At 63.0% G+C, this 14,637-nt stretch overlaps 1 protein-coding gene across 2 annotated transcripts; it reads right to left on the reverse strand.

Moving 5' to 3' along the window:
* Positions 1-6: 6 nt before the first annotated feature.
* PITPNM1 (phosphatidylinositol transfer protein membrane associated 1) lies at positions 7-13,465 on the reverse strand. 2 transcript variants are annotated; one of them, XM_035013410.1, is made up of 24 exons: positions 13,295-13,465; positions 12,214-12,332; positions 10,587-10,801; positions 10,378-10,499; positions 9,940-10,164; positions 8,135-8,461; positions 7,962-8,057; positions 7,772-7,879; positions 7,011-7,072; positions 6,656-6,906; positions 6,150-6,339; positions 5,956-6,063; positions 5,551-5,708; positions 5,259-5,464; positions 4,658-4,828; positions 3,819-3,983; positions 3,453-3,601; positions 3,231-3,341; positions 2,726-2,842; positions 2,426-2,574; positions 2,185-2,334; positions 1,927-2,110; positions 1,475-1,603; positions 7-759 (listed from the first exon to the last, which is right to left on the reverse strand). In XM_035013410.1, the coding sequence occupies exons 2-24, from the start codon at positions 12,289-12,291 to the stop codon at positions 337-339; spliced, it is 3,894 nt and encodes a 1,297-aa protein (XP_034869301.1). In that variant the 5' UTR covers positions 12,292-12,332; positions 13,295-13,465; the 3' UTR covers positions 7-336. The 2 variants fall into 2 exon arrangements, with proteins under 2 accessions (XP_034869301.1, XP_034869302.1); XM_035013411.1 differs by having other exon boundaries at positions 303-829.
* Positions 13,466-14,637: the final 1,172 nt, after the last annotated feature.

A 14,637-nucleotide genomic window follows, 5' to 3' on the forward strand; every position in this document is an offset into this window, starting at 1 on the left:
GGGCCCCCCAGTGTAGCTCTCCCCTCCAGCCTCTGGTCCCGTGGTCTTATGGCCCTAGGCCCCTGCGAACTGAAGGGCTGACCCAGGTGGGGAGGGTGCGGTGGCGTGGGATGACTATTCAGGAGGCAGCCTCGGGTAGAAGGGAGGAAAGAGTCCTCCATGAGACCTCCGAGGCCCCGGCCCCCATTCTGGCCTTGCCTCTAACCCATGCTATGACCCTGGGTGCGTCCTGGGCCTTCTCAGCCCTTCAGTGTCCCCATCAAACTGGAAACTGGGCTTGGTTGCGCTGTGGTGCCAGGCACGTGGGCAGTCAGGTGGGTTACACGTGGTTTATTTTCATAGATTTACACACACTGGAAAAGCCTCTGGGCCCTTGCCGCTCCCTCCTCCCCTCACCGAGGCTAGGTGCCCCTGACATGAAAGGGAAGTAACACCAAGGGGCAGACAAAGATGCAGGGTGTGGGGTTGGGGGGCCACAGGCCTGGGCCCCCAGCCCGCCTGCCTGTGCCACTTGGGCCCCTCGCGTACATGAATAAATAACTCAGGGCCAGCCACAGTGTGGGCCTCACTCTTCGCTGTCCAGCTTGAGGCTGATGCTGCGGGCCTTGCCTCTGGCCAGGGTGGTGGCCGGTGTCCCTGGGCCCTCGCGCTCCACCTGACTGGGGCCCCTGGAGCGAAGCAGCTGGCTCTGCTTGCGCAGGAAGTCCACAGGGGCGGCCCCGCCGTAGCTGCTCTTGGCCAGGGCGGCCCTGGAGGGTCCCGAGGGGGCATGAGGGTGGGAGGCTGCCTCCAGTTGGCCCAGGTGGGCCACGTAGCCATCTGACAGGAACTGTGGGCAGAGGTGGGCAGGGATGAGGGCACGGCTGGTCTCGGGCCCACATGCAGCCCTCGCCTGCCCCCCCGACGCCCCCAGGCTCGCCCAGTGCTGGCAGCGCTATAGGCCTGGCACAGCCTGACCCGCAGCCTTCTCTCAGCAGATAGGAACCCCAGACTGGGAGCCAGAGCACCCTGGCTTTAGTCCTCGCTCTGCGCCTCTCTGGGCTTCAGTTTCCTGAGGTCTTGGCGGGAAAGAACAGCAACTAACATTCAGTGAGCACTTGCTTTGTTCCCAGCCCCGTGCGTGTTGTGTGATGTTCATGAGAGCTGTGGAGGTTGGTGCCAGGTCATCATTTCTGTTCTACAGACAGGAAATTGGGGCTCCGAAAGCTCAAGGTCCATGCCCAGGGCCAAGCCAGAGTGGACCAAGCACTCAAGGTCCTGAGCACACCCCCGCCTCGGTTATCAATCCTGGCCTGCCCAGGAGCTCCAAGCTGTTCATGACCCTATCCTAGGAGGAACCCAGTCCCCTGAGGCCAGCTGGCCTTTTTACAGCCATCCCCTCAGGTGCTTCTTTACACAGGTGGTTCTCATGGCCTCAGACCTAGGCTCGGGCTCCCTGGCCAGCTCCCAATCCCCGCCTTCACTCGGCCCTCACCTGGCACTGAGCTTGCAGCTTCCGCACCGCACGGCCCACGATGTAGGTCTGGCTCGGGGGCAGGCCCAGCGCCGCATAGACGGCCACGTCTTTAGGGGACCCATAGCCAGCCACGATGTTCAGTTCTACCTGTGGCGGGAGGGGCCAGTCAGCCATCCTAGGGGCGGGGGGCGGGGGCGAGACCGGGGTGGGTCCGCTCGGCATCCCCGGTCAGAAGGTTTCGAGGGCGGGGCTCGTCGGGCGGAGGCGGGGCCACAGGGCTCACGTCACCGGGCCACGACGCGAGCGGGAGTTGGTCAGGAGGACTAGAGGCCTCTCGGGCCAGTAGGGGGCCGAGCCATAGGGGCCTCTCCAGCCAGCTAGGGTCCCGGGGCGGGAGGGTGGGACCAGGTGGGCCTCCGAGGGTCCTACTGCCCCGGGAGGGGGCGGAGCGGGACCCTCCGCAGCCGCACCTCCTGCACCAGGCTCTGCAGAAACATCGCCTTCTGGCGCAGTGGGTCGTGGGTGAGGCCATCGCAGAAGGAGACGACGCCGTGAGGAAAGTTGTGCTGCGACAGCCAGGCCACCACGCGGTGCTTCTGCATATCGGGCCGGCCCGTCACGTACACGATCAGGTAGCCGGCGTCCTGCCAGTGCCTGCGGGGTGGGACGGCGGTCAGCTCCATCACCGGGGGTGCGGCCATCACCAAGCGGGGTGGCGCCGCTCCTACCTGACCACGTCCACGGCGCCGGCGCGCACCTTCGGGTCGCTGCCCATGATGGAGACGCTGGCGGTGAAGGAGCCGTCGATGCTGAAGACCACGGCCTCGGTGCCGCGGGCCACCACGGTCAGGCAGCACTCGGCGTACGTGTGGTCGCCCCTGCGGCCCACGGACGGCGTGAGCGGCACAGGGCGAGGGAGGCCCCCGGCAGAGCCCCGGCCCGCGGAAGCCCGGCCCGCCCGGCGCTCACCTGACCACCATGCGCACCGGGTAGACGCCGATGCCCAGCGCGCGCTCGAGGGGCACCGGGAAGGTGAGGCGGCCGGAGCTGTTGGTGACCTCAGTGCCGAAGTGGATCCACTTGCCCGACAGCGGCTGCGTCATGATGTAGACGTCCACCTGGTGGGGAGAGCGGGCGAGAGGGCCCATGGGCCGGAGCCCCGCGCACCCCCGGACCCGGAGCGGAGGAGGGTCTGGGCGGGCTGTCGTCGGGGGTGGAGGGACCGAGAGTTCCCCGTGGGCGTGACGGCCAAGGCCGCCGTGTCCTGACCTTCTCTCCAGTGAGCGTGACCACGTCCAGGGGCCCGTACATGAAGCGCCCATTCAGCACCTGGGGGCGGCCCTCGCACACGACCGTGTCGCTTGCCCGGTGGTTGGAAGTGACGTTCTGGCGGGAGGAGACGGCGTGAGCGCGCAGCCCGGCGGGGGTGGGACCCGCGCCCAGACAGGGCAAGGCCCAATGGTGGGGGCTTTTCCGACCCGACCTGAGGTCGGGGGTGCGTGTAAACTGCCGCTCCCAGGGGATGGAGCCGTGACAGGACGGGATTCAGGGGATGAGGATCCGTGCGGAGAGCGAGGATCCGACGTCCGAATCAGCGGTGGAAGGGGAGGAGATTCCTGGTTCCCAGGGGCGGGGCCGAGGCTCGAGGAGGCGGGGCAGGGACTGTAGGGGGCGGGGGCGGCACCGGGGAAGATCCTGGGAAGGAGCTGGGCGGGGATGCTGGGGAGAGAGGGCAGGGTCTTGCTCCTGAGGGCGCGAGGGGCAGGGCACATACCCGGATCTTGACTTGCGTGCGTTTGCGCTGCCACTTCTCTCTGGGGAAGGCCGGGCTGTAGATGGACGGCTCCTCGCATTCCGTCAGCTGTGGCTGCTCCTTCTCGATCACCTGTGCACGTGAGGCCACGTGAACGGGGAGCCTGGGGCTGCGCCTCCCCTGGCCCGGGGCTCCCCATCCCTCGTCCGGTTCACATCTCCCACCCCGTATCCCCTGGCCCACCTGGCGCAAGATGAAGGCCACCACATCAGCCGACTCCCAGTAGCTGGCGTGGAAGAGGTGGGGCAGCGTGACGGTGGGGAAGGCGGTGAGCGCCTCGGGGCAGTAGAGCGAGTAGTCAATCCGCTTGGTCCCCCACCAGCGCTCCAGGACTGCACGGCCACGTTGGGCAGTGAGTCAGGGGTGGCCTCCCACCCCGTGCCCACGTGTCTGGCCCCTGGGTGCTCTTTCCTCCCTCCTTTCTGCCAAGCCTGCCCTTTGCCAAGTCCGAGGTTGGGTGCTGGGGCCCTCTGGTTCCAGAGCAAACGCTGGGGGCAAGGGAGGTAGAATAAGTGTCCCCTCCCCAGGCTGGCTGGCTGGGTGACTTACTCTTAACCACCTCACTGGTGGTGCTGGGGCCAGCTGGCTGGGTCGGTGGATCGGTGCCTAACTCATTGCCCTTCCAGAAGGCACCGCTGGCAGAGGTGGGTGTTGAGGGCACCAACATCTCCAGCTCTTCCAGAAAGAGGCCTGAGTGTGTCTGCAGAGTGTCAGCTGGGGGAGGTGGGGCAACCTGAGCAGCGGTCTGAGCCAGGCTGCCCTCCTGTCTTCCCACCCAGGGCTTCCAGGACAGCTTGGTCCCTGCACCTCCACCATCTCCCCTGCCAGCCCTCCCTGGTCAGGTCTTGGCTGAGGCTGAAGTGCCCCAATTTGGATGCAAAGGAAGAGTAGGGGGCATTCTCTCCTCCTAGCTCACGCTGACAGCCCACTATGTCCCTGCCAGAATGCCTGCTACCACCCCTCCAACACAGGCCCACTCCTCTCACGGGGCCAAATGGGTACCCACTTGCATGCATACGGGTACATGCCCCACACCGAGACATGAACACAAGTGCGTATGGATATGCTGTGCACCCCTACATGCAGATACAGCAGCCCCCCACATTGTAGCTATTCCCAGACACCAGCACCCCAGTGCCGCTGGCTCCTTTCTCCAGCCCAGCCATCACTACTGGCCCCCACTCCTTGGCAGAGAATGTCAGAGGGTCTTGGGGATCCAGACCTCACAAAGGGCTAGGATAGGGCTCCGTGGTCTTGGGACTGGTGACATAAGAGGTCATCAAGGATGTAGGAACCAGCACACATCTTCTTGGGTGCGGGGAGCCCATTCCCATCCCTCCCTGTTGCTGCCCTCCTCCTTCTCCCCTTTATCTTGGTTGGGAGCATACCCAACAGCAGGGATGAGCCGTCTCCCAGGGGGAACTTCTGGTAGCGGGGCACGGCCAGTGGGGCGATAGCTTGGAACTTGGGGGCCAGCAGGGGCTCAAGGCGGGAGGCGCAGGGGTCGGCCGCATGGAAGAGGTTGTAGATCTGTTCACAGGCTGGGCGCATCTGGGCCACTGGAACCCAGAAGATAAAGGAAGGAGGAGGTTCAGCTGGGCATGCTGGGAGGCAGGGGGTGTGGGAAGCAGCACCTGACGGGCTGCGTGACCCTGAGCCAGCACTTCCCAAACTGCAGTCCCCGGGAGGTCACCAGGGTCCCGAGAAAGTGAGACAGGTGTCTCGGCTAAGAAGAGATCAGACCCTTCATCTGCTGATGTGATTCAGGATGAAGTATTTCCCCTGCCTTTCAGACCCCTTCTCAAGCGGAGAAGGGAAACTTGGCCCTGGCAAGTCCCTTCTTTCTGGGCCTCAGGTTCCCCTTCTCTAGCCAGCATCTTTGTACAGTGGGGTATGGCAATAAAGCCAGCATCTCATGGGGGACAAAAGAGCTAGGGAGGAGCAGATGAAGGCAAAGGTGTGGCTCCCACCCCCACCCCGAGGGCTCACCCTCCAAGGCGGGCATCACGGTTTTGCGCAAAGCCAGCACCAGGCCCAGCGGGGAGCCAAAGAGGAAGAAGCCGGAGACCTTGAAGTCAAGGCGGGCAGCGCTGGTGGGGCCATCAGGAGCCTCAGAAGTGGCAGCAGGTGGGCAGGAGGCTGTGCTTGCCCGCCTGGGCTCCCCAGAGGAGGTGGTTGGGGGGGCTGCCTGCAGGCTGTGGGGGGCAGAGGGGTGCTCAGTGCTGCTTCCTCCACAGCCCAACACAAGCCCAGGGCATGGGTTATGGGGCAGAAGTGTCACCTGTTCTGAGCACCCTCGGGCTCAGGACTGGTCATGTCGCTGGGGGTGCGCTGGGCAGGCAGGACTGAGGGTTCTGGGCTGGCCCGGCCCAGCCCCTCCACCCCATCTGCCAGGGGGTCCCGCACTGGGCCAACCTCCGGGGACAGCAGCTCATTGTTCTAGACAAAACAGGGGACAGAAATATCCTTAGGATTGGAGACGATTCGATTTCTACTTATTTGGAAGTGAGGAGAGAGGCTTGGGGGCTGGGCAGGGACTCCAGGAAAGACCTCGGGCGGAGTCCAAGAGGGGACCACACAAGGCAGCTGGGGAGCTGCCCGAAGAGAAGTCCTATTGCAGGGGCCAGAGCCCTAGAGCTGGAGAGACACCCCCCCTCCTGAGGCGGCAGGGTTCGGCCACACTGACCATGCTCCCTCGGCGGCTGCTGCCCCGGCTCCCCGAGCCCGCACCAGCACCGTGGCAGAGCGCGTCAAAGCCCAGGATCCCGCCGACGCCGTCCCCGATCAGCACCACCTGAGCCGGGAGAGTGGCGCCATCAGGAGGGGCTCCGGCAGAGGCAGGCAGCTGGAGGACTCCCCGGGACAGCCCTACCCCCTGACCTGCCCGCAGAAGCCAGCACCCTCAGGGGAGCGCAGGAAGGCAGCATAGGCCTGGTTGGTGCGAGCGATGACAGTGGCCACCGCGCCCTGGTACCGGGAGGATGAGGTGGCCAGCAGTGGCAGGGCAGCCAGGGGAATGTGGTCCTGGGAGCGGGACAGGCCATCACCGTCGTGGCTGTAGGGGCTCAGGCTGTAGGAGGAGGTGTGGCGGGTGGGTGGGAGGGCCTCCAGCCCCTCCACTGCCCCCTCCGAGTCCCCTTGGCCTGTTGGCAAGTCCTAGCACCGTGGGGCCTTTGTGGGGAGCATCAGCACCCAAGGGGCCTTTGGCATGGAGCCACTGACTAGAAACTGGAGTCCAGTTGGGTGGGTGACCGGCCCAGGTGTCTGGCTTCCTGGCCTCCTTCCTCCCCCTTCCCTCATGGGGCCTCTCTGGTCCCTGGAGCCCTGTGCTATCTGCACCTTGAAGACCCTGTATGTCCCCCCACCCATCCACCCCTGACCAGTACTTGGAGACAAGGGCATAGGCAGCAGCGCAGATAGGTGGGCAGGGCACCAGACGCAGTGCCACGTGGCCCAAGGCCTCGGGGAAGTGGATTCGTGTGACAGTCTCAAAGGCCAGGCTCAGGGTCTGCACGTCCGCCTGCTTGGAGTTGGCATCTCCGGGGCCTGAGTCCAGGATGTTGCCGCTGTGCAGGATGAGGAAGAGAGCGTGGACTGCGCATGCCTCGGCCCCCAGCTCCCCGGCTCCGTCTGGGCCCTGTGGGGCACAGTGGGTACCAGGGGTGTCAAGAGCAGTAGCCTGCCTGGCGGGGGCGGGGGGGGGGGCAGAACTGCAGACGTGCGCTGGCTGACCGTACTCACCTCGGAGTCCCTGGGTGCTCGGGCCCCATCCCCAATGTCTTTGGTGGCCCCGGTTCCAGGGTCTGTAGGGCAGGGTGAAGCCAGTGAAGGAGGCTGAGGGGCCTGTGGGGATCCCCTCATCGGGTACTTCAGATACCCCTGCTTTGCTGTCTGCCCGAGCAACCCCCCATCTTCCTCTGTCCTCCCTCATCAGGCTCTCCTGGGTCATTTCACGTTTCTGGGCCTTTGCACGTGCTGGTCCTGCTGCTGTCAGGGACGCCTCTCCCTACAATGCCTGTTTGCCCGGAAAATTCCTTCTAATCCTCCCTGTCCAATACGGTAGCCACCAGCCACGTGTGCCTATTTAAACTGAAATAAATTAAAATGCAATACAATACAAAATTCAGCTCCTCAGTCGCACTAGCCACATTTCGAGTGCTTAGAAACCACACGTAGCTAGTGGCTAGAACATTTCCATCATCACAGAAAGTTCTGTTGGACAGAGCTAGTCCAATCCTTCCAAATGCGGCTTAGACACCACCTCCCATGTGAAGCCTTCCTGGACTCCAAATTAATTCCTTCATGTTTTGGGCTATGTCTGAACTTGGAATACAGTCTAATCCCATCCATCTATCCATCCCTTATCCACTCACCATTCATCTGTGTATTTAATGAGCACCCTCCCCGGATTGACATTCGATTTAGGACCCCATTAAGCTTAGGACTGAGTGTTTCTCGGAGCGTCGACTGCATATAGGGTGCTGGTGGCTGGCAATCTTTACCTGGTGTCCCCTCGGCCTCCACAGGGGAGGCAAAGGCATCAATGAAGTCATTGGAGTTCCACTTGGTCATCTCCTTGGGGAAGACCTCGTCACTGTCCGAGAAGCCTTCTGAAAGGACGAGGGGCTGTATCATGGGGCAGTGGGAGCTGCTCAGGGACACCTCCACCCCCAGCAGGGCTGTGGTGCTGACCGTGGGCATCAAAGAACTCCTCCTCGGAGCTGTTCTCTGAGTCTCGGGCGATGTTCTGCATGCGCCACTCAGACAAGCTCTGGGGAGATACGCCCCCTGCAGGGCCACACCCACCTCAGCCGGGGCGTCCAGCCTGAGGGCGGCTCCCTCCCTCCCCTGTGCCCCAGCCTCACCTCCATGCTGGGATGAGTAGGAGGAACGGGAGGAGGAGGACCACTGCTTGCCGAAACTGGCATCTGGCGAGGCGTCGGGGCCGGAGGGTGCCTCAGGCCCGTCGGGGGTGCCAGCATGGCTGGCCGCGGCCCGGGCCTCAACACTAGGCTTCCCGGGGGCCTGGGCCTCCGGCCCCTCACTGCCCGAGTTGCACTTGGCCATGCGCTGTGCCAACATGCGGGCGGTCTCTTCCTCCAGCGCCCGGATGTCAGCCATGCTGAGCTCTGTCCATTCATCCTGCCAGCACCAGGCCTGGCGGTGGGCCCGTAGCATCACCCGACGCAGACCTGTAGGTGCCCAGGCATCAGAACCATGCCCCCCACCCCCAGTCCGAGTTTCCCTACCACTGCCACTGGGCAGCCACAGGCCCAGCCCTCTACATTGGGTGATGGCTCCCCTGGGCACACCACCCACCCGGAGCCATAAAGTAGGGCAGGGCAAGTGCCGTCCGGGAGTTGGGAATAGAAACTGGGGCATTTGTCTTCCTGCCCCACCTCCCTCCCTCCATCCCTGCCTCTTTTATCCCTCTGGGCACCCCAACTCTGAGCACAAACCCAACGCTGACACCCTGGGAAGCTGGGACCAAGGCTTCTTGCTGTCTTTCTCACTAGCTTCTTGCTGACTTCTTCAGAGGAGTTAACAGTTAGGCATTAACAGTTAATGAAATTGTTGATAGTTAATGAAGGTGTTAATAGTCAATGGAAGTGTTGGCACTTAATGAAGTTTGTAGCGAAAGATGATACCCATTCTGGGATATTTTCATCTGAAGCAGAGGAATAAAGTTAGAAACTTCAGTATCTAGGAAATAAGCTAATAATAGTTGGATTATAATTACAAACTTCTGGAAGGAAATATATCAGAATCTTACCAGCAGTTAATATGTGGGTGATTTCATTTTCTTATTTGTGCTTTCTGGTATTTTTACAAATGTAAGACAAGGAGCCTATATTATTCTTTAAGCTAAATTTCCTCATCTGGTCTGTAAAGTGGGAATAGCGGTTCTTACCTTGCAGGGGTGTCATGGGGGTTAAAGGAAACCTTACAGGAAAAGTGATTAGCCAAGCACCTTACATGTTGTGAATGCTCAGTCAGTATTAGTTCTTAATACCTGGCCCAGCCTCCTGCCCATTCACAGAAGGGAAAACTAAGGTGCAGAGATGGGAAGTGGCTCACTGGAGGTCCCATGGAGCCCAGGCCTCTGCACGCCCCCATCTGAGGACTGTTCTACCAGCAGGTGGCCCACCCTCAGAGCTAGGGGATGGGGTGGGGCTGAGCTGCAGGTGCTGTGGGGTTAGAAACAGGACTCCTGGATACCGGGGCCAGAGCATGGGGCCATGGGAGCTGGGAGCAGGAGGGACCCCAACAGAATGATGGCAGAGTCCCAGCCTTAGGCTGGACTTCTTAGTGTGTTGCTGGTGCGGGCTGCTGATCCTTTTGAGTGTTTCTAAGTCTCCCTTGATCCACAGAACGTTGGAGAATCCTGGAAGCTTAACGGATGAAAAGCAGCATCTCTGAATGTCAGAGCCCTCTGGACCTCAGAGATCATGTCCCCAGCTTCTTGCCCTCCTGACTCTTACCTATGCCTCAAGGCTAGGCCCCCCTGGCCCCCAGCTGGGCTGGGCTGCTCCCCTCTGCCTCAGTGCCATATCGAATGGAAATGATGGCTTTATTCTGCGTCCCCAGTAGCCTGGGAGCATCCCTGGCTCAAACACAGGGTGCCTGGTGCATGCTGGGTCAAGGGAACCTCCTGTGGCGGGGTGCTCACCGACATCATGGATGAACTGCTCGATCTTGGCCTGCATGCCCCAGTAGCGGAACTCGACCTTGCACAGCTTATAGGCACACATGAGGGGCCCTGTTTGGGCCGCTGTGCGCGCCCAGTCATCAGCCAGCGGTCCTCGGCCAGTCTTGGCCGAGCGGTACAGCCGGGGGTCCTCTTCTGCTTTGTATTCTCCTGGGGCCACTGCATCCCGCACGATGTCGATGGTGTCTGCGGGGGGGGGGGGGGGGTCCAGTGGCACTGAACCACACCAGTCCCCTACCCCCTGGCCACCCCTTCCCTGCCTTGGGATTGGGAGGGCAGCCTTCCACGGCCAGGAAGTCGAGGCCAGGAGAGAACCCGTGACTTGTCAGAGGCTGCCCACTGAGGTGGCAGGTGGCCTGAGAGGGGCTCTGGGGTCCCCTCACTGGCCCTGGGCCTCACCCAGGATGCGCTGTCTCCTCTCAGCTCCACTCAGGTTGAAGACGTTCGACTGCTGCCCCCCATCAGGCAGGTAATACGTCTCTATTTCAATGGAGAATTTCTCCACAAAGGGGCAGGTGTACCTGGGGCACAGGTCAGGGGTGAGGATCATTGCTGTGCCCACCAGGGCTGTTCTTCTTGTCGCCCCAGGCCCGCCGCCCCGCACTCACCGTGTTCGGGTGTAAGGATAGGCATTCCAGGATTCCTCTTCCACCTGCAGGGCAGCCTTGGGCAGCAGTGCCCGGAACCAGCCTGGGATGTGGGAGCCCACGTGGTACACCTTGTGTGTGTACTGCCCGCTGCCACCGGGCCCGTCCGCGTAGGGCCGGTTGGCCAGGATCTCCACACCACTGCCCTCACCACTCGACTCCTCCCGGCTCTTTTTCTGCACCCCGGGGCAGAGCAGAAAGGGCAGCTCAGCCGCAGCTGAGCTCCTGGGGTCCCCAGCTCAGCCTGGCCCCTGCACAGTGCTGAAGCCCTAGCCCCAGCCTTTCCACCCCCCTGAAACCCGACCCGGGTCCCCTGCAGCTCCCTGGGATCAGGATCACAGCTGCTGTCCAGTCCTCCATAGGGCTCGCAACCCAGCACTCATTCACGTACTTATTGTCCGCTCTATTCCAGGCATATTGGGATTATATTCATTGGGACCTCCTGTTGATGAACAAAGCAAAGACCCCTGCCTGCCCTTGGGACTTCGGTTCCAGGGGAGGGAGGGACTTAAGAGAAGCAAATGACATGGTATGTTAGAAGTGCTAAGTGTTATGGGAAGAAGAAAGTGTACGATTATGACAGGATGATCAGGGAAAGCCTCACTGGGAAGATGACAGGACCACAGTGTGAATATGACTTGAAGTGGGGGAGGGTAGATGTGGAGTGCACATGGGGCTGGGGGGAACTATTCCAGGCGGAGGGGATGTCAATACAAGCTCCTGAGGTAGGAGTGTGCCGCATGTGCTCCAGGGGCAGCAAAGAGGCCTGGGAGGGTGGGCTGGAAGAATTGAGGACAGTGAAAGGGGCCCACACCTCTCTGAGAACCTGACCCCAGTCCCCTCCCTCTCTGGGACCCCAATACCAGCTCCTGCCACACCCCTTGTAGCTTGAGAGCAAAGTTCCTGCCCTTTTACAGCTCTGGAGCCTGAACTTGGCTCACTCAACCCCCTGAGGCCAGATCCTGGCCCTCCTGTCTCTTCAGACCCTAACCCTCATTTCTGGGGAACACAGGCCTCCCTGGCCCTGAACAGTTTTCCTGCCTTGAGAGCCTGCCTTGCTGCAACCTTCCCAAGCCCAGACCCCTGCCTCACCCTCTTGGGTCTCTGCCTGCCCCTGTCTGTCACAGTTTTGGGGTCTGATCCTCATTCCCATCTCCCTGACCACCTGGGGTTGTCAGGATCATGCACCCTCTGGGGACCCCCTTCCAGTCTTCTCTACCACCTAGCACCCCTCCTGGCTCCCTGCCTCTCGCTCTTGCCTCCTCATGCACTCCTTTCCCTCCCGCAAGGGGTTAGGATTCTAAGGAGGATTAAAGGAGATCAGAAGTGGGCTGTGCGTCAACCAGGGGCCAGTCACTTGGGGGATGGGGAGGCACCGCTAGGCCCTTCTGCCCCTTTTCCCACAGCCACCCCTCCCCGACCCCCCGCATTGGAAGCGGTACTTCTCTGTCCTCCCCTAGGCTCAGAGCTGGGCTGATGGGGGTTGAGCTGGGCCCAGCCCCTTGTCCCAGGTGCGGCCTGCGCGCTCCTGCCATTACCCCATCATGAAGTGTGGCCCGCTTGGTCTCCTGCTTCCCACCGCCCTCACCTGGATCATGTAGAGCTGGGCCACCTGGTACTCATCCAGGCTCATGGGCAGCAGAATGTGGTACTCCTTGATGAGCATCCTGAAGGTGCTCTGCCGGCCGCGCGCGGCCTCCGCTCCGCCTGGCGCAGGGCACCGCGCGGCAGTCAGTGCGGGGCGGCGGCGCGCGGCCCCGAGCCCTGCGCGCGGGCCGGAGGACTCGCGCCGCCCGACCCCATGCCTGGGCCCGCCACCGGGGAGGCAGAGGCGAGCCCAGCGCCGCCGCCAGCGCCGCCGGGGGCCGCGAGCCGCAGCGAGGCTGAGCGCTGACCTCTTTTCCGCGCAGCCCCTGTCCCCCGCCCGCCTGTCGCCATGGCAACCGCGCGCTGACGCGGGCCCCCCGGAGCGGCGGGCGCGGGCCGGCGGGCTAACGGGCCACCTTCGCCTCTCCAGCCGCGGCCACGTCCCAAGCCCCCTCAAAATCCCGCGGGGCCGCGCCCCCAGAAGCCCCGGTCCCCTCCTTCCTGGCCCGCCTTCCGCAACCAGCCCCTCGGGTCCCGCCCCCTGCACCCCGTTTCCCATACTCGGTGGGGTCGCGTGTCCCCCACTCCCAGACATCCGCTTAGAACCTTGTCCCCCGGGGTGGCTCTCCGCAGAGCAGATCCGTGCGCCCCTCCTCTGAGCGTCTGTCAGTGTTCCCCACCCCCCGCACCCGAACCTACCTTCCAGGACCACATAACTAACCCCTCCGGCCCCCAGACCTGCCTTCCCTATTCTGGCCCGCAGCCCGGTCCTCGACTTCCCCTCCTCAGCATCCCTCCTGGACCCCCGGCACTCGTTTATGCTGCCACCCCATCATCCTTCCCGGGGTTGACCCCTCTTCGGGCTGAGGCAAGAGTGGCTCCACTGGGTACCCCACGGGCCCCCACCCTGGGAGACCCGCTCCGCCCACCTGCGCCCCGGTTCCGCCGCAGGCACCCCTCCCACCTCCCCACCTCGCACCCAGCGAACAGGCTAGAGGCCCCATTGTCCCCACTTCCCTTTGCTCCCCGGCGTCCCCGTCCCCCGCCGCGCTCTTGGCCCGCCCGCCAACGTCCCGGCTCACCTCTAGGTTAGGGCGGGCACCCCTCACCCGGTACGGGCGGGGGCGGACGGGCCGTTGGTCGGAGCCCGGAGCGCCCCCGGCCCCAGCCTCGGGTTCCAGCAGTGGCCGGACCCTCTGGAGGCGCAGCGCGGGCCCATGGCCCCGACCTTCCTCCGGGTCCGCCCGCCGGCGCCCCTGCCGTCCCTCCCCGCCGCCGGCCGCGTCACTGCGGCCGCCCCGCCCCTTTCCTGGGCCCGGTTGGCCCTCCCCACTCCCGCGGGGTCCCGGCAGCCCCGCCCGCGGCGGAGGAGGGCGGCCCCTGCCTTCCTTCCCCAAGCCGGCCGGGGAAGAGGCAGTTCTCCAAATGCTAGCGCTTTTTACTCCTTCTATGTTCCTTGGGATCCCCTAAGCACTCGTGGTTCCTATCTCCACCCTAGCCCAGCCCTTCTGGGTGCCCTGGAAATAAGGCAGGACCCCATCCCCATTCTCCCCAGCCCTCGAACCTGGGACCCGGGGTAGGGGAAATGCCTCAGCCCGCAAAGTCTGGCGAGAAGCAGTGGTTTAAGGCTTGCCTCTTCTGAGGGGCCGGGGTTCCAGTGCCCCAGGCCTCTAGGGTCATTCAGCTACAGGCAGAGGGCTGTAGTCACTCTGAAACCTTGGTCTAGCCCCTGAGTGGGGCCCCACGGCTTTCCCCACTGATGCCTTCCGGGTCCACAAGTCTGGCCAACCAGACCCTGGGCAAAGGCTGAGACACCTGAGGGCTGGGCTCATGGGACCACACCCAGCCAGCTAGAAGGTGCTGGGACAGTGGATGGCAGCATGGGGCTGGGTCTCACCCCTGTTGGAAGCCACTCCTCTCCCCTTGGCTCTGTTTCCCATCTGCTGGGGAGAACGAAGCAGTGCCCCCTCTCTTCTGAGGAGTCAGTATGTATTCAGAGCCTCCCAGGGCTGACTTGGAGTTTAAGATGTTAGGGCATGAAGGCATGTGAGGGCCTGGCTTACATGATCTGACATTTCCACCCTGCCAGGCATGACTGCCTATCCAGAGAACCCTCTAGGCCCAGGCGGGCCACAGTGCCCTCCCGCTGCGGAAGCTGTTAAGGCCTTGCGCTGCCCCCTGGTGGCACCACGTGTAGGAGGGTAGGGCTCTCAGCTACTGGAGCTCAACCCTTTCCACTACTTACAACTGGGAGGGCTGAGGGCTGGAGAAGGGCAGGGTCCCCACCCAAGCCAATGGACAGCAGGGGCCAGGCAAGGTCAGGCTCAGTGGCCCTCTCTCCCACCACTGCACCGCCCCTTTCCCCTCCCTGAGTCTCGTCTTTCCCAATTTCTTCCTGGCTTAGCAGAAGTACCACACTCAGAGG

The sequence above is a fragment of the Mirounga leonina genome, unplaced genomic scaffold (assembly GCF_011800145.1).
Source record: "Mirounga leonina isolate KUSES-001 unplaced genomic scaffold, KU_Mleo_1.0 Mir_166, whole genome shotgun sequence".
NCBI lineage: Eukaryota > Metazoa > Chordata > Mammalia > Carnivora > Phocidae > Mirounga > Mirounga leonina.

What these genes read in the sequence shown, in the direction of transcription:
- PITPNM1 (XM_035013410.1), bottom strand. Translation starts at nt 12,291, where the DNA reads ATGCTCATCAAGGAGTACCACATTCTGCTGCCCATGAGCCTGGATGAG. An exon ending in GTGCTGGCTTCTGCGGGCAG is followed by an intron (nt 6,064 to 6,149) that starts GTCAGGGGGTAG and finishes CTCCCGGCTCAG; the next exon opens with GTGGTGCTGATCGGGGACGG. An exon ending in CGTGATGCCCGCCTTGGAGG is followed by an intron (nt 4,829 to 5,258) that starts GTGAGCCCTCGG and finishes TCTGGGTTCCAG; the next exon opens with TGGCCCAGATGCGCCCAGCC.